This window comes from Oryzias latipes, chromosome 1, assembly GCF_053564925.1.
Source record: "Oryzias latipes strain Hd-rR chromosome 1, Olatipes_Hd-rR_3.1".
In the NCBI taxonomy this organism is placed as follows: domain Eukaryota; kingdom Metazoa; phylum Chordata; class Actinopteri; order Beloniformes; family Adrianichthyidae; genus Oryzias; species Oryzias latipes.
This window is the reverse complement of record NC_136237.1, coordinates 19,512,787-19,537,278: the sequence shown is the minus strand read 5'-3', so window position 1 is coordinate 19,537,278 and position 24,492 is coordinate 19,512,787. Positions and strand designations below refer to the sequence as shown.

At 40.5% G+C, this 24,492-nt stretch overlaps 1 protein-coding gene across 4 annotated transcripts in view; it reads left to right on the top strand.

Annotated features, from left to right (window-relative positions):
- Nucleotides 1-4,186: 4,186 nt before the first annotated feature.
- The window catches only part of LOC101162904 (protein sidekick-1), a 318,971-nt gene continuing 298,665 nt past the window's right edge, over nucleotides 4,187-24,492 (top strand). For 2 of the 4 annotated variants that reach the window (XM_011477316.4, XM_020704342.3), the window contains exon 1: nucleotides 16,401-18,526. In XM_011477316.4, coding sequence (XP_011475618.2) covers nucleotides 18,358-18,526 — 169 coding nt within the window. In that variant the 5' untranslated portion in view covers nucleotides 16,401-18,357. Of the gene's footprint in view, nucleotides 4,511-16,400; nucleotides 18,527-24,492 lie in introns of those variants that run through there. The other 2 variants (XM_078944349.1, XM_078944355.1) reach the window with 2 other exon arrangements.

The following is a 24,492-nucleotide window of genomic DNA, read 5'->3' as shown; positions in this document are numbered from 1 at the left end:
TAATCACTGATCCTAAAGGGCAGTTTTATTGTATTCCAAGTTTGCTCCTTTGCCTGAGGTCCAGCTCTGTTTTACAGAAGGATGTGATCTATGATGATGTGTGTTAGACAGTGTCAAGAGGAAGTGATGAAGGGCAGAGTTGAAGATTAATGAAACCAGGTTTAGGATTAAGAAGCACTGACCCTGAAATTAAAACAAGACACACAATAGACTTAACTTTGTGAAGCTGTTTGGAGTCAGCAATATTTATGACATGACTACAAAATTGTATGTTAATATGAGAATTGTCATCATAGTTGTCAGGAGCAAGAAATAAATGAACACACAATGACGCTTAAAAACCAGACGGTGGGTGTGTTTGTTTTTTGGTGTAAAATTAGATTATTTTTTTCTTTAACCCTTTAACTCTGGAGATGTCACCATTGACACCTAAATAACACACACTCTTTGACACACCGTAAATCCTCAACCGTTAAAAGCCACTCCATTTTGAACATGTTCTTGTAGCATTTTTCTCATATTGGAAAACATGTACTGTATAAAGAAATTAAGAGTAATTTTTAATTCAAATAATGATGAATCAGGAGCAGATGAAATAAAGGTATTTAAAAAGCTTGTAAGTGTTACGTACAAATTACAATTGGCAGGCCACAAGCTTCCAGCTCAACTCCATTCCAATGCATCCTCTTGCAGACATATTTTTGTACGTCTTTGTTTTCCTTATCTGAGCTCCTCTCTGGCTCAAAACTGTATGGCTGGTGTTGCTTGCCATTTTTATTTCACTGGTAATGTAAGCTAGGGATTGTAAGGGGATGTTAGCTAGTAGGAGAGAGTTTAAAACAAAGGGATCATGGGAAATTAGTGGAGGCTTAGAATGCTGCCCACAACTCAGAGGTGAAGAACTCCTGCTGCTCTGTGGAAACTATGTCCTAGAAAATGACACAGATTTTTTGCTTTTGGCTAAAAACAGCATAATACTAATTAAAAAACCACTGGGAACACTTTTACAATAGATCAAAGATGATTGGATTGGGACTTCGGCGTGATCAACGCGAACCATCTGATTCTGACGCAGAGCAAAGTGGTTTTACATGTCGGTTTTGCACTGATATGCGACACATTACTAATGTAAATTATTAAGCTGCTTTCCTCCGCGAGAGAATCAGCTGATACATTAAACGTAAGCACTTCACTACTGTATACAGTTGCATGTCAGCCCCAGATAGCTTTTCTTTGCTGAAATTACATTAATTGCGTAAACGGGAGAAGAGTAATGATGGTCTAAAGAATGTAAACACTTTAGCTAAAGTTCAGTGCTAAAGAGTTAACATTGGTTCTGAAAAAAGATTTTTCCCTCTGGCAACTGGCCCTCTTTGGTCTTTGGAGGAACTGCAACTTCCTGGTTTGTGTCAAGTTTGGGAAGATTAGGTGGGATCTCATTGTCCATGCTGGCTTGTTTGGTAGGCAAAAACATGTGGACTCATGAGTGGTGTAGAACTGACAATACCTATTAAAATGCTGAATTGCAATTCCCAAAATCAAAAAACATATTAAAAATTTTAAATGGAATATAAACCAGGCTCTGAACATAAGAATTTCTAAAAACAGACAATTGTGGTAAATATAAAATGCTTTCATACTTATTTCATCAACCCTTCTCCAGCCTATTATTTAAATTAAGTGTTGGATGGTAAAACAACAAAGGAGTGCACAATAGTCTGCTGAATAGACTGTTCAGATTAGTGACATCTTTGCTCAGGCCTTGGTGTTCATTAACAATGTGAGCCCAAACCAGAAAATAACTAAGCCAACACTGTTGTGCTCTAGATCAGTGTTTTTCAACCTTTTCTGAGCCACGGCACACTTTAACCTTAAAAAAAATCCCGCGGCACACCAGCATCCAAAAATTAAAAAAAAGAAGGATAAACTCATAGTCTGTATTGATCTACAGCCCCTCCACAATTTCACATGCATTTTTGAGATAATTGTTGCAGAAAAAGCTGGAAACTGCAGCTGTTTTTTTCTAAAAGATTCAATAAAAGTTAAGTTTAAAATAGTTTGATGTGTGTTCGTTGGTTTCAAGACGTCTAACGACAGATCTCCTTGTGCCCTGTCACTCTCACAACCCAATGCATCATGGGAGATGTAGTGCATAAAACGGCCGGAGATCGGTTTTCGGAGCTTCATTGTTTTGTTCACTTGTTCCACGGTCTGATACCGGATTCTGTGGAAAGCTACAGCGCAAAAGACGAGCTTTAGCTGGTATTTTTGTTAGAACTGAGCGACTTTACGAGCTAAATCGGGACAAGGAAGTGAAGACTTTAACCACTTCTGATTGGTCAGACTGATGACATGTGATTAAGTCCCTCAAGAATGATTGGTGGAGACAGTCAAAGGGACGGGACTTTTCCCAAATACAGCCGGAGCTGCAGCTGAATCGCGGTACGGTCATTCTTATCAAAATGTCTTTAATAAAATAAAATAAACGCAAAGAAAAAGTATTTTACGATCTTTTATATTCCTAACTCCTCAGTGTTTTATCAGGGCCTGTTTGGATGAACACAGAGCTGAAATCCTGGAGATGGGAAATGTTTTTAGATCAGTTAATGAGGGCAATTTTCCACGGCACACTTGACCATCTCCCACGGCACACTAGTGTGCCGCGGCACACTGGTTGAAAAACACTGATCTAGATCACATGACGATCTATGTTAAGGTCAACAAATTGTTTATTCATGTTTGCCTTTACTATTGCTATTTGCCTTTTTAAACACTTAAAAAAAACCGGGATGGTTCTTTCATCACACAAACTTCAACATAAACATGCCAATCACTGGATGTTTATATGTTTTTTTTAATTCTTCTGCCAGACCATTTGAGGGCTGTCGATGAAAATCCCAACAGATTGTCAGCTTGTACTGTTCTGCAGCAACATTGTCAAATACGGTTTCCAAATGTCTTCTTCTGTTATATTTTAGCTAAATTCAACAAGCATTACACGTATGTTTGATTGACCAATAACTCCTTGAGACATAGCATCTCATTTTCAAGCAGCTCCTCAACAAACAAAAATTTACTTGTAACAGGATTACACTGCATGACAGCCACACCAACACACTAAAAATAACCTTAGCTTACCCTTCTAAACGGAACACATATAGAATGGAGAAAATAAGTATTTGATCCCTTGCTGATTGTAGGTTTGTCTTAAAAAGAATTGACAGGCTCTTGGATGCCTGGATCGGCCGGGTTGCTGTGCTGTGCTGTCTGCACCGAGCTCTGGGGTGTGGGGTGCCGGGCCTCCTGCCTTTGCTGGAGAATTCAGTGTGATCAAGGTGCACTCTGAGAGGAACACGTTCATTCAACCCACCCGTTTATTCACCTTTGCACAAATACGGGCACGGGTATTGTTTTTTTCTCTTTTTCTACACCCCTCTTAATGAATATTGGTAATGCGAATATTGTGTGTGCCTTTCTATGTGCAGAAATCTTGGGAGAAAACTCATTAACGATTACTGCATGATTATACTTCTAACATGTAAATAGTTGTGAGCAGACTATTTTTCTTTCTCTTTTTTTTGTTGCTGTTCGAACTAAATTATTTAATCTAATTTACTTACGACACTTTTATGTTTTAACTTTGTAATATCAACTACCCCCACTCGTCCCCCACCTCTGGCATCCCACTCTGTTTATTTCTCTCCTCTTTTGTTTCTTTTTTACGTCCGGTCCAACAAGGAATGCATACAAATATAATTTTCATAAATAAAGCTTAGCCTCAAATACAAAAGGGGTTTCTGCAAATATACTCTCAGTCTGTCTGAAGATCCATAAACCTCAATTGTAACAATAAAATCTGTCCAATACAACAGGCACTCAACTATGATCTGCTTGCTCAGCTGTTGGACAGGACAAGTTAGAAGGAAAAAAAAAACAAAAAAAAGAATTGACAGTCTGTCATATTAGTCGTAGGTACATTTGAACAGTGAGAGAAAATTCCCAAAGAAAATCAATGTTGAAGAATGAATATAAAATGATTTACATTTCATTTTATCCCCTAGCAACCATTTATATTTCTGGTTCACATCACATCAGTTAGACTTTCTTGATCTACCTGTTTCCTGAATTGAAGACACCTGTTCAAACTAATCACCTGTAGAAAAGACCTGTCCTCAAATCCTGAATGAGAAGCTCCTTCCGTCCACCAGGAGGCTTCAAATAAGCCGTGGATGGGGCTTCGAACAGGAAAGTGACCCAAAACATTCAGCCAAGCCAACCAAGGAATGACTGAAGAACAACAAGAAACATATCAAGGTCATGCAGTGGCCCAGCCAATCTCTGGACCTCAATCCTAGAAAGCCTATGGAGAGACCTGAAGGTCAGAGTTGCCAAGTGACAGCCACCAAATGGACCAGGATTCCTCCTGGTAGGTCCACAAACCTGTTCATCAACAAGAAACATCAGACTTCTGTGCTAATAAGGATTTGCCACAAGGAACTAAGTCTTTCTGGTAGGAGAGTTCAAATTTCCTTCTATGAAATGAAAAAGAATGCATATGAAATCTTTAAAGTTCTAGATTTTCTTTGTGATTTTCTCTCACTGTTGGAATAAACCGACCAGTGAGATGACAGAATTTCAATTTCTTTTTAAGTGGGAAAACTTACAAAATCAGCAAGGGATCAAATACTTATTTCCTTCTCTGTATATGGTAAATCCTGTATACTTCATGTGTTAACATGTCAAATACTTTGGAGCCAGAGAAGATGCCTCCTTGGTTTTAATGGTAACCAATTTAGTGATGCATACTTTCTGGAGAGATGAGTTCTATGGAGAGACCTCAGAACAAATCTACAGTGATAAAGGCAGACTGCATCATCCCATCCCGATTCATCCAAACAATTCCTAAATCTTCTTTGATTTTTTTTCTTGACTTTTAAACAAGATTCTCAAATATTGTGGCTGAAGTCTATAAAGGGTTTATCCTTCTTTTACTATTTTGTGCATAGGTGTGCATGTACATGCATTTATGTGTGTTTCGCTGTCAAAATGTGAAAAGAACTTCCTGCCTCTGTGAAAAACTTGCCTTCTGGCAGAGATTATTTTGCGTCATCCCCCCTTTTAACTGTTCTCTGTTTTAACAGCCGCGTACTCTGTGACGCTATGTGTGCACTCACGCTCACGGTGTAACATGCAGCTCTCTGGCTTCATGTTAATCCGAAATGCCTGTAAAACCCAATCAAATCTCCAGGGTGAGAGGGCAGGTGCTCAGCTGCAGTCAACAGCTAATTGAGGTTTGTGTATTTGTGCATGCATCTGTGCAAATGTCTCAGCTGGAGTAATGGTGTGTAAAATACACTTCAGCTGTCACTCAACAAACTCACACAATGATCACTGAGGTCATCTCAGAGCTCTGATTGGCTTCTGTGACTCAGTTGACGGGTAAAAACCAGGAGTGCACTAAAACACTTGTTCAATTTCTAGACCTTGCATCTGTATCTCAAACACCGGCCAGTTTTTGTGTTGATGCGAGTTTGCCTCTCCAAAGGGAATTGGCTGACCTGTGGGGGGCAGTGTGCCTCTGTGATGCACACAAGAAAGAGAGAAGAGATTAAAAAAAATATAGATACCCTCACCTCGTAGCCTACTTCACCCCTCTCTTATGATAGTCTCACAAAGCCCCACCTGCTGTGCCTCTCTCCATTGCACCTCTTTAGAATAAGACTTCTGAGTTTTACTCACTTCCTTTTTTTTTTTGCTGCCACGGTTTCTACAAAGGATCCTTCCACTTTCGGCTTCTCCCATCAGGGGTCGCCACAGCGAACAAGTCGCATGGTAAATTTGGCAATGTTTTACGCCCTTCTATATCCTTCTACAAAGGATATTTCTCTAAAAGGAGGGGACCTAAAATAATGTTTGATGTTTAAAACTCATTGGACATTCAGTTCAAATACCTATCTTCCACATTGATTAGTCATAATGCTCCGGAGGTGGCTTGAATTATTCCTTGTGCATGTTTTCTCTGCTGGAGGAGCAGCTGTCATGCTCGTCTGTGTTGCTTACTTTGTTGCATCTTTGACATGTGCTCTATTCCCTGCTGAGCTGTTTTTGACAATTGCAGTGAAGGTATTCTGGAGGAGCACCGAGACATTCTGAGGATAAAGGCATGAGATTTGAGGTGTGACAAGGAGCTGTGACGTGCATCTGTGACAGATGTGCATGTAGAAAGTGTGTCAGGGGGTGCGTACGCACCAGTGACCTGCTCAGCCAGGAGTATGCATGTTTACTGTGCGCTGTAAAGTTATTCCCCCATACATGACTCAAATTGCAATCAGATAGTTCCATTCAACGTATGTTAAAAACGTGTTTTAATAAAGGGATAAACTGAATTTTGCTGTCTTGCATTCATACATTTACACAACAGCATAATTACAGCTCAAATATCTGTATTGTGAATAGAAAAGGTTAGCACAAAAACACAAGCACAAACACTGGGAACAAGACAAAGAGCCAGCTTTTCTCTGTTCTACAATTTGGACCAATTATAGCAGATGCAATGTGTTATTCTGGTCAGATTTACAGAGCTTGCAGGCTAATTTTTAAACAGTGTGAATGAGCTTTGCCAGCTCCTCTAGATTTCCACTATTAGTCCCTTTTGAAAGCAACCAGCTTTTCACATCTGCCTGATGTTTACCATAGAATCACACACTGGGAAAGAATTTGTTTCTCAGAGTGCAGATTCTCCAAAATGTCAGAAGTGAGCCTGTACGTTCTTAGCAAAAGCCATTTTGAGATTTAACTTATTTGTGATCAATCATGAGGTTTGAACAGAGAATTCAGATACGTTGTCAGAAAGCTCATTATTCACTTTGAATTTGGTTTTAAGGGAGATTTTCTGCTGTAATTGCAAACTGCAAAGGTGTTTAGGTCCCTCATATACTTTGAGAAACTGTATTAATTATATAGTTGGAAAGGTTTCCCTCTTAATTCTTGGAGGGTTATGGCACTTTGGTTTGGTTTGTGTGGCAAAGCATTGACTGACGAGACAAACAAAAGAGAAGCAATATAATGATCGACTCTAATGAAAGCATGCCCTGCACAGTAATTAAAACCAAACAAATTAATAGCAAGGAAACTGAGAGACCTGGATAAACTTTAAAGGTCAGGACATGGAGGAACTTTGATCCTGGCTTTACTTGGGAGGGATTTAAAAACAGTTTTTTTTTTTTTTGGTAAAAAACAATATTTATTATCTATGCTGACATTCTTCTTTGTTCTCTTTTCTCCTTTGGTTTCAAGACACATAATTACTTGTCTTGAGGTTAGGCCAAGACTTTTACAAATACAAGCCTAATTACTCAGTAATTTATTTTGTTTGTGTTGTTTTACATGTGTGCATTTCTCTGCTTCATGCAACACAAAGTGCATACTGTAAAATGTAACCATGACACTCTTTTTGCAGACCAGTTCAAATTTTGACCTTAAAGTCACATTAGTTCAGTGTCTTGCTGTCAGATACTTGGTTAGAGTTGTGTATTTTGAGCGAATTTGTATGTAATGAAAGTTACAATGAATCCAAGTACAAGGTCAGATATTTCTGACGAATGGGGGCAGAACAAGAAATGAAACAGCAGACTGGCAAGGACAAAAATGGTGGGGTGTCTTTCGCTATCCTCATAGGGAGCCGGAAATTGATATTTGTCAGACAGACTGAATTGGATGAAAGTGAGAAAAGGAGTGATTTCGGAGAAGGATGAGGAAAGGGCAGTGGAGTGGAGAAGTAGAGAGAGAAAGATTGTTGGACACTAGCGAGGAATATTAAGGCTTCTGGTGTTTTTCCCCTTGGGCATGGTATCACTTTTCCTCAGGATATCTGTTACACAGTCCAGCGTCTTCAGGTGTTCATGCTTGCATAGGTTTACAAGTTACAGCAAACAAGGTGGATGTTTGTTTTTCTTCGGCTTTCGGTTCTGTTTTGCATTTAACTTTTGTTTGTGTGTTTCTCCTGACAGATCTGTGTGTCCTTATTGTTTCCCCCTCTGCACTGAGGTGTTGTGTAATTGCATGTGATTACAGATGCAACGAGAAGCCTGTGATTGCAGAAGTGTGCACAGCGGCTCTCAGAGACCAGCTGTGATGCTCTGTATTCAGGCCGGACACAGGGGGAGTTCTCCTACATGAAATGGGGCGGAACTCCCGATGAACTTTCTGTTTTGTTTGCCATAAAGATGACTCGCTGTGGGAGCTTCAAGTTCAAGATCGCAAATGTTCAAAGAAAGTCAAACAAACAAAACAAAAAAAAAAACTGACCGACGTACTCATCCGCTTGTGCGCAGCGTGAGCTTCTGGCTTTGGATTTCTCTCTGCATTTCATTCTGCCCACTCCACACAAAGACCCTGGAATTGCTGGTTATATTTTTCCTTTTCTTCCTTCAAAAGCCACCCTTTTCTGCTTTCTCGCTTGCTTTTCTTCATTTTCCTTCCATAAAAGAGTCCTGAAAGCCAAGACTGTGATTTTTCACACCCCTTTCCATCAGCTCGACACACTATAAAAGGATCGCTCTCTACAGCGATCCTCCTTCTCTCTCACTGGTGTTACACTTATCCCTCTATCCCTCCCTGTCTCTTTGAGCCCAATACAGGTGTGACCTAACTCTTTACAATTCCCTCTTCATTTCCTACCCGCACCGGTTCTCCACATGAAAGGCATGCTGGCTATCCTCAGCTCACCCTCATCCCTGCTCTTTCTTCTTGGTATACCCTTGGCCTCTCTTTTAGCCCCAAGAGATAGCTTGGATAACAGGTGGAGTCGCTGCTTACCACCGACGTATCAAGTTTCCATCTGCCGTGAAATACAAGAATCCCGCATCACCCTGGGCAACAATGAAATACAACAATAAACCACGTGTTTTGGAAAAGTCCAGAAGCTGTCTGGTGTGGCATTTGAGCTCGAGTTCAATTACAAAAGAGCATTTCGGTTTTGTCACTTTGACATGCTTTGCTCCCCGCTGAAGTCCCATTTCTTGCAGAAAAAAAAGAGACCAGGGACAAAGACAGACATGTTCTTGTTTACATAAGTGGGAAGGTTTTTCACACACTTTGTTGCTTCACATCAGTTCTCGGCCGAAAAAACTCCATTTTAAACTGGTACTACAGCGTTTTTGTACCTGCTGCGCCAGGGACTACATGTGATATTGATGGAAACATTCAGCAGCTCAGTTGGCTTGGTGTGACACATATGTCATTCATTGAGAAGCTTAGAAGAAAATTACAAAGAGGCAACAAACTAAGTAAAAAAATAAAACTGTTAAAAAATTTTTAAAAAGAGAAAATTACAACTGTTTGCGCTAAACAAGCAAGAGTTTTCTTAATTAGAATTTTGTCTCTTGAACAACTTTGCCATTCTGGCCATTCTACATCGGACACCACAAAGTTATGACAGGTCAGTTAATATTGACATTAACTTCCCCCTACAACAGCTTGAGATGCTGGAGGTTCCTCATTAGCTCTGCATGATGTTGTGTGTGCTTTCCTTTGTGGGTCCGCTTGCATGCTCTCATGACTTTGTTAATTGCTGGGGCAAAAGTCATTAGCCCTGATGAACAGGTGTTAAAGGGACAGGGGGCCGTCCAAGTATTCGCCTCAGAGAGCATAGCAGATTGGTGTCATTGCTCAGGTCTATCTCTGAGCCTTTTTTTGTGTCCTCCACACACTGAAAGTGCACCGAAGGAAAAACAGGTGAGCCCCAGGTGCGCACGTGTGTCACAAACTGGCTCTGCAGATAATTGTCCAGAGTTGGAGAGATTTGTAAAGCAGATGGGGCTGAATGTGCTAAGATAGATGCCCCTGCACTTGTTCAGGGTAGAAATGGGTCTGAAGTGACCTTATGAGAAAAACATTGCCTGCACAAATGTGTGTGTGTTTGTATTCCTCATAATTACCCTGTGTTTCTCTATGGGTGAGAAGCCATACCAGGATGCTTTGGTGATGGAGAACATTAGTTGGATTGTGGGTTGAAAATGTACTGGTAATTGTACTGGATACACAGGTAATTGGAAGCTAAATTGACATCAGAATTACAGCCTATGAGCCCTCAGTCTGTGAATTAGAAGCAGATAACATAGAATGTCATTTGTGTGTGTACTGGCTTTTCTTACCTGATTAGGAACTTTTAATTATTAGCCTACACCTTATGGGGACCTTAAACCAGAGGGATCTGGGTTCAGCTTGGCGAATGTAATAGAGATGGATGATGAGTCAAATTTGTCCAAAGGTTAAGTTGGAGACGGTTTTTCAGCTGTGTGGTTGTCACCATCTCTGGCAGATGTGACATCTCCAAACCCTTGCTTTTTTCTAAATTGATCAAAGACACAACACTAATAAGCTTAACCGCTGTTAAGACAGCCCAGGACATTGGTCTGAAAGATAAGCATTAAGAAATCATGGCCCTGCCCATGCAAAGTTTTTGGGGAAAAATATAATTTTTTACATACAAAAATTATTGTTAGAAACATTAAGATGTGAGATGTGGATTAGGATTAGACTGGTCAAAATTGGGGTTTTATACAAATTGAAAGGAAAACAAAGAATGTTATAACTTAAAGTAGAGTAAGTATCCAGATAATTGATCATGGCTGTCTTCCAGCATTAAATGTTTGGATTTGGTCATACTGCAGAACATGAACACTCAATTGTTTTGTGCTTGAACACACAGCCTCAAAAGTTATAGTTTTAGTTTAAAAAGTGCAGCGTGTTTTAGGCTGTAGTGCAGTATTTTACTGTCTCCCCTTACTGAGCTCACTGTTGAGTTTTCATGTAGAAAATTCTACAAATGACTCCAAGTTTAACTACTGGTAATTGTAAGTCAAAGTAAATTTTTTTATTGAATTCAAATCATTACCACAATAAAATAATCAAAGTATTTTACAAAACTATGTATGATAAATACATGTTGTCATAGAACGAAACCACAATATTTGGGTGAGTTGCACAATTCTTTTTTACTTAAATATTTTGGAATCTGACAAGCACAGAAGTTACCTTTTACTCTTGATAAGCATTTTTATTTACTACAGATAGGTTTTAATACATACAGCTATCGTTTAAAATATGTGCAGTTACAGCATCATTATACAATATATTATTGGTTTACACACTTGACACACTTTATAAACAACTTCTACTGTCAAAAAAACTGAATTAGCTTCAAAACACTTTCATGTATAAAAAATGAGCACTGTGTGTATTGAATGACAGTTAAAGTTAAAATCTTTATTATCCTTTATCTTTGGCTCTGTCCTGATTCATGATTCAAATAAGTACTTGAGAATGTAACTTTGCAGCTACATTTCAAATACTGAGAAGATTCCTTCACACCGTCTGACTGACACACCCATGACTTACCTGAACTGACACATGACAGATTTTGCTGGGCTGTCATAAGTCTATCCAATGAAAAATGAGAGCTACTTCAAAACATGGGAATCAAAATGAAATCTTATGCGGTTTTTAAAAAGGTCATTCAATTCAATTCAATTCAATTCAATTTTATTTGTATAGCCAAAAATCACAACATCAGTCGTCTCGATGGGCTTCGAAGTAAACATAAACTCAAAAGGATCATGAATACAAAGAGTTCAATAGGAAAATACTAAAATGAACTAACAAACTGACTAAGCTATACTGGCATCCCTGCCCTTAGACCCCCCCTTCGCGGTAAGGAAAAACTCCTAAAAAAAAAATGGTTTCCGGAAAAAATGAAGAAACCTCAGGGGTGCCCACATGAAGGAGGAATCCTCCCCCAGGACGGACAGGTGAATTACCAGAACTCTTAGAGAAGAATTAACTTATCTAACTCTACAACTACATATATAAAGTCCAGCAGACGATCTTCATTTATGTTGTTTTTTCAGTCATGTTGATCAAACTCTAATGCACCAGACGACGTGGGACAGAGGTTTGTCAAAAAAAAAGGCATGCTTGCAAACATAAAAAAGCAACTCTGTGAAAGGCAGACAAATCCCAAGCAGTCTCTGGGAAAGCCTGCAGATTGTGAAAATTGTGATGGTATCATAGCAACTGGCAAACATCCAAAATGTAAGAGCAATTTGTCATTATCTAAAAACAGGCTGACACTCGCCTTGTGGTGCAGATAGATGGAGAAGGGTAAGGAGGAGGGCAAGAAGGTCAAGAACCAGGGATGCAAAGACCACTGCGTGGACAGAGAGGGGGAACAGGTCAACCAGGTGCACAACTGTTCAAATCCTTACACTATAGATAAATCAAAAAAATTCACAGGTGACGCTCAAAAGTTTTGCACTCACACTGCAAGGAAAATAAAACACAACTCAAGCTCTGAAATAGTTGGCACTCAGTGAAAAGCATGGATGGAAAAGTAATTTTTCCCTACCACCATCTTACACCCTGCAGTTATGGGCTGGATTGTTTCAGGCGCCTCTTTGCACAGCCTACACCTTGGGTCTTGTCTGGTGTGGTAGATCTGAGCCTCTATCGCTCTGGTGCTCAGGGCTTGTTCCTGAGCTGCCAGGATGAGCGCTTCAGTGCTGTCCTGTAGGCCAGCCCTTTCCAGCCATTGGTAGGACTTCTTGATATCAGCCATTTCAGTTATGGTCCGGTGGTACATCCCATGCAGGTGTTTGTCCTCCCATGATGATCTGTCCTCCAGCACCACATCCTCTACTCTACATACTGTACAAGTGCGTGCGTGTGTATAGGGGCGGGTGTGTGTTTATTTATGATTGCAGTTTTCTAACACTAATAATTTCTCTGTAAGTAAAGATTTTTAAATGCCTACTTCTTGTAATTGAATAAAAATGTTAATTTCTATTTTTTGCAAATATCTATTTAAATCATGTGTGGTCTAATGCAAGGAAAAAAAATCCATTTAGCCATATTTTGTATTTCATTTGTTGTTGTGTGATTTTGTGTTTCTTTAATGCAGGATATTATTGGACAGCTTTATTGCAATATCACGACACATCTCAAGTTTGTGATCACACAATTTTCTGCGCATTATTCATTTCTTGTATGTACTTTATACACACAATTGCCTTGATCAAAGCTTTTTAAAAGTTTTTTGTTAAAACATATCACTTCTCCTTTTACTTTTAGTTGTTACTTTTACTTTCAGTTGAGATAATCAAACAAAACTATGTTTTGCATCTAAATTATATACATTGAAACTATGAAAATCATTAAAATTTCAGCAAGTGAGGGGAAGCATTCATTTTTCCCTGATTTGATGTTTTTTAACTATATAATTTATTCCTGTAAATTATGTTACATTTATGGTAATTTGAAAATAATAACACAGATGTGGTTGGATTTCCATTTTAAAAGGGAAAGTTTGACATTGCAGATTGCACATAATCTGTGAAAAAGTGAGTCGCATCACCATCTTTAAAGAAAAAGAGCTTGAAACCAAAAGCTAAATGTAGGACCCTGATGAGAAGACGAATGGATGAGCTGAAGTGTGGGTGCTTAAGGGGAGTGCATTCAGAACAGTTGGACAAAATGAGTAGACTATTTGGCCACTCTGGGGATGGAAGGGTTGTCTCAGAGGATTTATTTAAGCAATAAAAGATAAGGTCACTGTGTTGTAGACTTTAATATTAATGTGCCATTTAATGACCCTTGAGAAACTAGGTTATCGGTATTCCTAAGATATAGCTCCAGGCAGTTATTTTGTTACATGTGCTGCAAAACCACCAGTGGTGCTGTAGAGAACGCTCGTATAGATATACCTTAAAAAAAGATTTTCAAAAAAGTGCTATTGCTATACAGCATTTACCATATGCACATATCTCTATATTTATGTAGAGCCTTTAAAAAAAAATCTTTATGAATGTCTAAAGCGCTTTATAGTCACAGTATCATTCAACCATGCTCACACACAGTATCACTAATGGTAGTTACACTGTCTTGCACCACCCTATAACCATCATGAGCAATGTGGGGATTTAGGTGTCTTGTCCAAGGACACTTCCACACATGGGCATGTAAGGTGGGAGCTAAACCTAGAATCTTCTGATCAGTGGCCAACCGCTCTAACTCTGAACCATGCCCGCCCAGATAGGTGCATTTCTAATTTGAAAAAAACTCATAAAAATCAGCAATGGCATTTAGTAATGAATTAAATCTTTAGTTTTGGGTGTATGAAATATGCTGAAGGACATTTCAAGAAAGAATCAGTTATTTACTTGCCATATTAGTGTCCCACAGTTTTGTCATGTCACACAATTTATGTTAGGCTGATTTACTCCATCCATCAATCCATCCGTCCGTCCGTCCATCCATCCATCTTCTTTAGTCAATGTATATCTTTTGGGTTCATAAAGCTGCCAGAGCCTAACCTGGCTACTGTTAGGCAAAGACACGGTACACCCTGAGCAGGTCGCTAGTGTTTTGTAGGGCTACACACTTCACATATATGCATACCAAGGGGCAATTTAGAGACACCAATGAACCTATGAAGCATATTTTTGGATAGTGGGGGGAAGTCATGGTACTCAGAGAAAAGCCACGTATGCATGAGGAGAACATGGAAACTGCACAAAAAGGACCCAGCAGGGTTTTGAACTGGACCCTTCTCAATGTGAGGCACAAGTGCTAACCCCTCTGCCACTGTGCAGCCATTGACTGTGCATCATAGACAGAGGCGGACGTACCATTAACCCTTGTGCTATCCTAGGCACTTTAACGTTGGGAGTTGGGTCATCTAGACCCACTAGACAGTGCTCTGAACCTTTTTTCTTCAATGATTTGTGATCTTCACTGGTGTCCATGGATTACATGAAATCTTTCCATCTTTATCCACCTTTGTCATGGTAGGGAGAACACGTCAATGTAAGGGCGGGGTCATCTGAGATAGCACAAGGGTTAAGAAAGGTAAGCGATCGCCTGGGGCCCACAACACTCCAGGGGCCCTGAGCTGAACACTGCATAAAAGTGTCTAAAATAAATTTTACACCCCTCATTATTTAACTCTGTCATAAAATAGCACCCGAAATCACCAAACTAGCATGAGTATTTTGTCCTCCCCTGTCCTTATGCAGCAATAGTATATTCCAGTCAACAGCAAGTCGTGACACTTTAGCGAGCAGAGGCAGCATTACCAGATTTGGCGGTTTTCAGCCCAGTAGGATGGTTTTTATACTGACTTTGCAGGCAAAACTGTTTTACGTGGATGAACATAATTTGGGCGGGTTTAGGATTGGTACAGGAGCTTTTACTACCTGTCATCTTCCTCACCTGCCAGCATGAGATGTAAAGTCTACTGATAATAAAATAAATGTGCTCACTAACCTGTTCCATAAATGCAATTTATAGGTTTTATTGTAATCATTTTTATCCGCAAAATTGCATTATTTAGCACATTTCCACTTTAATTCCACTTTAATGCAGACCTTCCAGGATGCAAGGTCTGCCATTCAATCCCATGTGAAGTCAGGTTGATTGTCCCTTCAGTTTACTCAGTGTGTGCTAATGTAAAGCTTAAGAACTTTCTTTTCTACATTCTAGACATTTTTATCCATGTCCTCCCTTTCTAGTTGATGTATTTTCTGTTTGTCGTTTATTTAGTGTACAGATTTTTACATGAAGCTGCGCTGAGAAGACAGACTGAGGCACAAAAAGAATTTTGTTAATGTTAAAACAATATATCATTTTCCACTTTTGTATATGATATATTAATAAGTTAAACTAGAAACTCATATGGTGTGTAATTATTTATGTTATGTTGTTTTCTTCACATTCCTGTTTTATCTTTTTTCTTTTGATTGTTCTCAATATTGGTGGTTATTAGTAAAGTTCAATAGGAGTCCATTATGTCATGATTTTCTCAGACAGCTTTTCTCGGACGGACTGCAAAAATGGTGGATGTAGAATCATTAAAAATGTGCTGAAGTTGGACTTTTAATCAAATCAGCAAGTAATAAATAATGGACTATTAATTACTGCTAATTGATTACTGATTAAGATTTTGAGTGCTTTTTGTTGTTGTGTCTGGTAGTCTTTAGATGAGTTATAGGCTGGAAAACCATGACTGTCTATCTAAAAAGAGGAGAAGCCTAGAGAAAGTAAGGCATTTGTTGCCATACTTCCAAAAGTGCTGGATAATAGATAAAGTGGGGAAAACAAGAACAGAATAAAAAACAGAATATCACTATTTGTTCCTTCTAGGAAGTTAGAGACTAACAAATTAGTGCATTTAATAAATGTAATGTCTTTCCAAGTAAAAATAGTGTATATAAAATAACATATGTTAGTTTAAAGTTTTTAAAGTCTTATCAAAACAGTTGGATTCTTGGCATTGATGTTGTCTAAAAGTGGAGAGGGTAAAGAAGTTATTCAACAATTTACCCTATAGGTAAGGATTCTTGGGAAAAAAAAAAATAAAATTAGGGGGCCCCATGTTATTGTTCGCCCGGTCCCCCTGAACTACTTAGTCCGCCACTGTTCACAGAGCAGTTTAAAAATCTATTTTTGTCTTTTTGATTATTGCTGTTTTCTTACACATGTTGATGTGATTGCTTATTTCATTAAAGATCTTAAAATATATACAGCAGTTTTTTTTTTTAAATATTAACATCTTGTTAATTTTTTTATTGCGGGATAGGAGGAAGGTAATTGTTCAGTCATATTATTGGTTTCATTTGTTTATTGCATAAATTTGCTACTTTTAAGGAACATATTAGTGGGTGTTTTTTTCAAAACAATTTTAGGACCACACATGTACCAAGTTTGTAATCATTCATTTTTTGAACAGTAATCTCCTCTTGAAACAAAAAAACCCCACATATATTCTGTAGGGATTTGGGGGGCGCCGTTCACTACAATCTTGGTGCAAATTTTCATTTCCACCCGCCCCCTTTTTTTGGGTTTATCCAATCAAAGAAAATGGAGCAAAAGTCTCGACCAATCAGCATCGACGGATGATAGTGAATGGAAATTTTTCTTTAGGAGTTTGAAACACGCTAAAGTAGTCTTCAAGAAGGAAAAAGTCAGTGATGTACTTGCTATATAAGTTTAAAAAAATGTATTAAAACGCTTAAACATTACCCAATTGCCTGCAGGAAAGAGTGCGCGAGCCGTGGCTATTTGAGTATAAGAGCCATCTCTCTCCCTCAAGTCTGCGTCGAGGAGAGGAGGGTGGCAGGTGTTTAGCTGAGGGAGACGTCGGCACAGTGGGCTCTCTTTGGCCGTAACAGGGAGCCCGAGACAGGAGAAGCAAGCGAGAACGTGACTTATCTCGGAGGGAAAACTCCAGTAAGTAAAGCGGGCAACTATACGGCATGTTTTTGACGCATTTGAGTGAGTGCTGGTAGCTTTTCACGACCGATAAAGACTCCGAACAAATGCGAGAGGCTCTTGTGTCGCAGCGGCAGAGTAATAACACTGTTGCACGTAGCGTCTATTCTCCCCGTTAGAAAAAACACACTCAAACAGCTTTTTTTTTGTCCTGAGCAGTGAAACCAAGCCAAGGCGGAAAACTGGCAGAAATAGTTGTAGTTTGAGGTTGCATGTATTACCTGTTGTGTGGTTAATTATTCGAGCTCGCGCGCATCACGGAGCGACTAGTAGTTAGTAGTTAGCTTGACTGGACTCTTCGGAGGGAGTCCCCAAGCTGGAAGTTGCTGCGACTCCCACAGAAAACGTGGAGTTAAAAGTTAAACTGGAATGGCAAGCAACACAAGTTTGAGCCCTGGATAACTGTCTGAATCCGCCGTAGCTTCTACGTCGCTGCTGGAGGACTCGAGGGTGCACTTCCCACACTTAGCAGACTAAATCCGGGGGTATTTAGAGCTGATTATTGGATGGACTCTACCTTTTTTTAAATATATTATATTGAGGGTGTACAATTAATTTTTGAATCGCCTCTACGAGTAGTGACCAAAGCGAATCACAGGACAAATCCCCGCTGAAGACATCACAACAAACAACCGTGGATTGGAGGTGGATAAGCCGATCAGTAAAACACACTCAAATGTATTAATTTTTTTCCTCTCGGATCAACTTCAATGAAAAATCACAGATCTGTGAAGCAGACTCTGGAGCTGCAGTTGTGAATTTCGTCTCCCCCGCTCACTGAAGCTGCACCACAAAAGGGAAAGTAGTACTCAGTCTTTCTCCTGCCTCTCACTGCTCTACTGCCCGCCGAGTTTTGGACGTTGGAGCCGGGCGGTGAGACTCAAAGAGCCCGGCAGAAGCAGCTATTTTTTTTTTTTTTACTCCTGGAACTCCTGCTTTCCTGTTCTTCGGTGCTGAGGACGGTACTCCCTTCCCGCACGAGACACAGGGACAGTTGCAGGCGGAGATCTACCGGCGGACGCTACCCGCTGGATGAAGCCGCGAGGTACCCAGAAAGATTCCCGCGTGCGCGCGGAGGAAGCAGCCGCGCGGAACACGCACGTGAGGATGAGCTCCGGGACGGCCCGTAGCGGGAGCCGGCGTCTGCTTCTCCACCTCCTGCTTCTTCTCGGCAGCTGCTGCCACATGTTGCACGGTCAAGGTAAGAGCGGAACTCCCAGCATGCATAGGCCAACATTTCAAGATTCAAAGTGAATTCATAACGTTTATTTTAGGGTAAAAAAACGTGTCATAAACAGGTTATTGCACAGATTTGAAAGCAGGATAAAAAGAACGTATTGGAGTCACAGTTTTCTCCATGAATATTTTTTTGTATTGAATCTTATTTCCTTAAATGAAAGATGTCAATGCAGATCAAAGAAAGAGATTTACCTTGAGTTATGTTAAATTAAACCATTTGAGTTGTTGGTAAAGCATAAATTCAAATTATGAGGATGTGTTAGTGTGTTGCTGTCGTTCTGTGGGTGTCTGTTCAGTTTTTAGGCTCTTTTAATCCTCTTCTTAATCAGTGACCTGCTTAAATGTGGCTGTTGATTTGACACCAAAGCATGCACAGTTTGACACATTTCATTTCAGTTACACCTCATTTGTTCAGGGACTGCTGTTGTGTTGACAGGTGCCTGTGTTACATGTTATGGAAAGTGATGTAGACTATATGGCTCATACAAGAAATAGTGAATTTCTCTTAGACATAAACTGCTTTGTTGCTGGAATGAACTTAAGCTGTGTCTTTGTGGCTGTTTCAATGCCTGTGTGTGTCTATATGTGTGTGTCTCTGTGTGTGTCTCAGGGGAGCATATGTGAATGGCAAAACAAAAGCTCAGAATAGGTCAGACTGGGTGTTGACACACACTTTTCTGTGGGTCACAGATGGCGTGGTGGGGTGAAAGTGAAGCTGAGACATTTTGGGGGTGGGAGTAAGAGAGCGAGAGAGAGAGAGAGGGGGGGGGGGTGTCTGAGGAATGTGTGTGCATCTATGTGTGAAGAGAAGTGGGGGAGTGTTGTTGTGGAAGGCATGGGTTACATGTATGCTCCTAAAGTGCAGAGGGAACCTATAACCAGAACGTCTAGGGGCGGAGTAATGCGAGTGAACGCACATTCGCAGGACCACTTCCAATGAAAAGTCTGTGTAAACATGGCTACATGCGTGTTTTAGGCTTCCACGTTCAGAACTCCCCCATTCACTCATCGCAAGATCTTAGATTTAGTCTAAGGGTCTATTAGGGTTGCCATCGTGATGGCTGACTGACATCACGATGAAGAGACACCATTGGATGCCACGCCCCCGCCACGCTGCGAGTTGACACGTAAGCCACGGTTACACGTGCAAAATATCTTGATTGGATCAATGGTCGGATTAGAATCCAACCATGTACAGGGGCCCAGAAAATCTTTTTCCGATTATAACAAACGTTCACATGGGTCACACTTTCGGTCGGAATAAATCATTCACACATGCGCAGGAGTCTTTGAAATACCGGAAGAAGAAATGAGTTCCGCTGTAAACAAGCCAAGGTGCCACATCCATAGATATGTGGCAGCTCGGTTATATATGAGATGATCTTCGAAACGTGCTTTTATTAATGTTATGGTTATTATGAAGCGCCTGTTCGCTCATCATTTTAATTTTAATCCATGTGGTCAGTGCTTTTTTTGTGAAAGAACGGAGCCGGAAGAAGCCAGGGTTAGGAGGCTAACACGCACTAACAACATTTAGCCTTTGATGATCATAAAATCCATGTGGGAAATGCTGCAATCTGCATCTTGGCTGCACGTAAATATGTGGGAATAACATCAGCCTTTATTTTGTCGGGACAGGACTGGAAACACAAATCCAAGTGATTGTTTGAACAGTTTCTAAGGACTGAGCGACATTTCTGCTTTGAAAAGCTCAAACACCGCCCCAAAGCCGGTGTGTGAGCTGGCGGTCGGAGCTCTGCCCGGACACACACTTTTACCGGGAGATCCAGTTCTCCTGAGTTTGGTAGCTTGTTCACTTAGAGCTGCGGGACGGATTGCAGTCCATTGTCTCCCACACATAGCGCACATGTAACAAAGCATCCTCCCTTCCCCTCAAACACAAAGCTAAAGGTCCGGCTGCTTTGCTCGGAGACACGGTCGCTCGGTCCACGCAAAATGCTCGGCTAATGAACGCGCTTTGAAAGTTGAACCCTTTGAATTTTGACCAATCAGGGATTTGGTAGTGATGGATGGATAGTGTCCTTTCTAATTCATGGAAGTTTGAAAATTGGGGGAGAATTTCATAATTGCAGGTTGTACCTGTCTAGAATTCTTTGACTCCTAACCTTTCACATATCAGAATAGAGCTGTTAAAGACAAAGCCTGCAGCAAGATTAGCAAGATTTGCACCACTTTGATATTTCACATTTACCTTGTTCCAACTGTAGGGGGCAGACATGTGTCAGCAAAAAAAAGAAAAATGAAAAAGAAGCCCCTCCCTGCTTTCCAGAGTGAACATCATGGACTATATGCGCACTTTTGAACGCATGTCATATGCCTGGTGTCTCAGTTGCTCAAGAGTCAAGAGTGTGTGGACTGCAGGAGAGGTGGATGATAGGGCTGCAGGGGTGTGTGTGTGTGTGTGTGTGTGTGGGGGGGGGGGGGTAAGGTTTTGAGGAAAACGTGGTGCATCACGCCTTTCAATCAGACTGCTGCACCATGCAGCGTAATCGATGATGGCGACACTTTGACAACATTCTGCATGTCAAAAGTTGCTTTTTTCCCCATCATGTCACATGCGTTGTTCCCTCCCCTCCCTTCTCTCCCCACCTCTTGATCTCCTTGATCCTCAGGCTGCAGAGTCGGCTTCTTCAAACCTCCCATTAATGTCTCCCTGCTAACACCCAAGCAGCCACACCCCCACCTTTCCCACCACCAAGCCCACCAGCTCTTCCCAGCTGTCTTGGTAAAGAGATGGAGAAGGGAGGGGGGGGATTCAAAATGAGGGAAATGGGATTCAGGACAAGGCTGGTTGTGGTGACACTGGGGTGGGATTATTGATTCGAAAAACTGTGCCAGGTGGCCAATCGAAGGGTCCGGATTTTCCGAGCTCCGACCCCTCCATCTAGAATTTATTTCAGGATGAAAAGACTGAAATTCATGAGGCAAGTTTGATCCTCCTGATCTTTTTCTGCTTTCTGTGTCCCTCTTACCCCCCCCCCCCCCCTCCCCAACCCTCTCTGCTTCGTTCACTCCCTATTTTTTTTCTCATGCAGTCAATCGATGCCCACACCCCTCCCCATAAATGCGAGGGTTTATATGAGCCAACTCTCGTCTCCAGGAGCACATTTAAATAAGCTCATCGATCTTTCATTTTAGAGTTTAAGTGACGGCAGCATTTTACTGTCTCCTCCCCCCTCCCTTACCCTTCTCCCACGTTTCATGTGCTCACCTCCCTGCCAACCCTTCTTTATTCATAACTTCTCTCTTGGCTCACCCAGTGCGTCCATGTCACTGAGTGGGTTCTGCTCCACAGCTGGTTGACTTATTCGCACTTCCAGCATTGGTTGCAGACTGCTTCTTTCCTTAAACTTTACGTTCTAAGTGAAGTCAAGGACGAGACACAGTCAGTGTATTTCAAAATGTCACTCCACATCGCTGAAAGACACTGTTTGAAATGCACCACTGTCTTAAGGATTGCAGCTAGAATATAAAAAAAAAAGTTGAAAAAATGTGTTTTGTCTTAGTGACCACGCATTTGTGCCGGGGTTGTTACTAACAGATATTTCAGCAATTGACTAATGTACTGGTCAGAATATTTTAACAGCATCCCTTTTGATTTATTTGTTGTTTAAAAAAATATATACTTTAAATTTCACCCTAAATCCATCAGGAAGGCTGCAGCAGCAAAGATATTGTTTCAATACTTGTTTTCCATTGAAAAAAAGTGATCCTGACAAAACATTATTAAAACATTTTTTACTTCATATTTGGTCTCATTTTAAATGTGAGTGAGTGTGTCTACATATTTACTTCTGCTCCACTACAGACCATTAGACATGTAACCTAAAGTGGGATTTAAAGCTCCTGCCGTGTACAGTAAAGTTGCATTTAAAACTCTGTGTAACCCTTGTGCTATCCTTAGCACTTTAACATTGGGAGTTGGGTCATCTAGACCCCACAAGACAGTGCACTAAACCTTTTTTCTTCAATGATTTTTGATCTTCACTGGTGTCCATGGATTACATGAAATATTTCCACCTTTATCCACATTTGTCATGGTAGGGAGAACACGTCAATGTAAGGACCCCATAGGATAGCACAAAGGATACATCTGTATATATATATATATATATATATATATATATATATATATATATATATATATATATATATATATAGGTAGATCTTTTGGAGCTTGTTGTCTCAAAAGTAGCTCACATACTGGAAAAAAAGTGTGAGCACCCCTACTTTAGAGGGTAAAAGACTGAATTAGCACGGTTAGATTCCCACATTTTTTAAGGTTAAGGAAAAATTACAACTCAAAGGCTTTAAAGATCCACTTTGATCATCTTTTGATCTATTTTAAAAGTGTTCCCAGTGGTCTTTTAATCATGATTACAATGATTTAAGTCAACTTTTAAAAAATGTGTTGTTTCTAGTAGGGTTGTGCCGATGGACGATGGTATCGTCCATCGTGATGGTTGACTGACATCCCGATGGAGAGACACCATCGTGATGCTACGCCCCCGCCAAGGTGCGACTCGACCCTATAAGCCGCGGTTACATGTGCAAAATATCTTGATGGGATCAATGGTCGGATTAGAATCCAACCGTGTACATGGGCCCAGAAAAACTTTTTCACATTATAAAAAACATTCACATGGGTCACACTTTCGGTCGGAATAAATCATTCGCACATGCGCAGCAGTGTTTTTAAAAACCAGAAGCGAAACTTAGTTCCGCCTAGCGGCTACATACATAGATACGTCAGCTCGGTATTATACAAGATGATCTCCTAAACGTGCTTTCATTAATGTTACGGTTCTTATGAAGCGCCTGTTCGCTCATCATTTTAATCCGTGTGGTCAGTGCTTTTTCTGTTGAAAAACTGAGCCGGAAGCCAGGATTAGCAGTATGCTAACACGGGCTAACAACATTAGCATGAACATAAATCCATGCGTGAAACGCTGCAATCTGCATGTTGGCTGCACCTAAATATGTGGGAATAACATCAGCCTTTATTTTTGTCGGGACACGACTGGATACACAAATGTTTGAACGGTTTATAAGGACTGAGCGGCCTTTCTGCTTCGAAGCTTACACACTGCGTTAGCTAGCGCTCCGTGCTCTGCCCCAACACACACTTTTACCGGGAGACCGGCTTCTCCTAAATTCCGGTTGCTCGTTCACGGAAAGCTGCGGGACGGATCACAGTCCTAAGTCTCCCACACGTAACAAAGCATCCTTACTTCCCCTAAAACACAAAACTGTAAGTCCGTCTGCTCTGCCAGAGACACGGTCGCTCGCTCCACCGGTCTAATCAAACGCAGGACCGGACCACTTCTTTTTTATTTTGTTTATTTGATTTTTCAAATAAGTCTAAACTTCCCTCAGTTTAGACTGGATCATCGCGGATGAGTCATTATTTGGGAAATAAAATAAATAAAGTAAAATGACGAATGGCAATTATATATATAAGAACGAAAAATTAAAAATAGCCCCCCCCCCGGACGATATCATCGTCCATCCCGATGGTTGACTGCAAACATTGATAACTGCCAATTTAGGGGACATCGCCCAAACCTAGTTTCTAGGACATACGTTAGTTTCTGTAGAGCAGCAGTGGTTTATTAGAAATTCGCCTGAGTTGTGGACAGGACCGTTGGAGCAGAGCAATCCCGCCCCCCTTTCCTTCCATTTGGCTTAGAGTTTGGAGCAGGGACCTCTCAGCAAAAAAAACTAAATTTTTTAATCTTCTCCTGCATAACAACAATTTCAATAAAGAAATACAATTCATTAGGATTAATTATTTAAATATATGTCCTCTGTCATCAGAAAAATGCCACAAGAAAATGTAACTAGTACAAGAGAATACTGCCATAAGAATGTTGACCTAGTTTGTAATGACAGATCACCACTGCAATA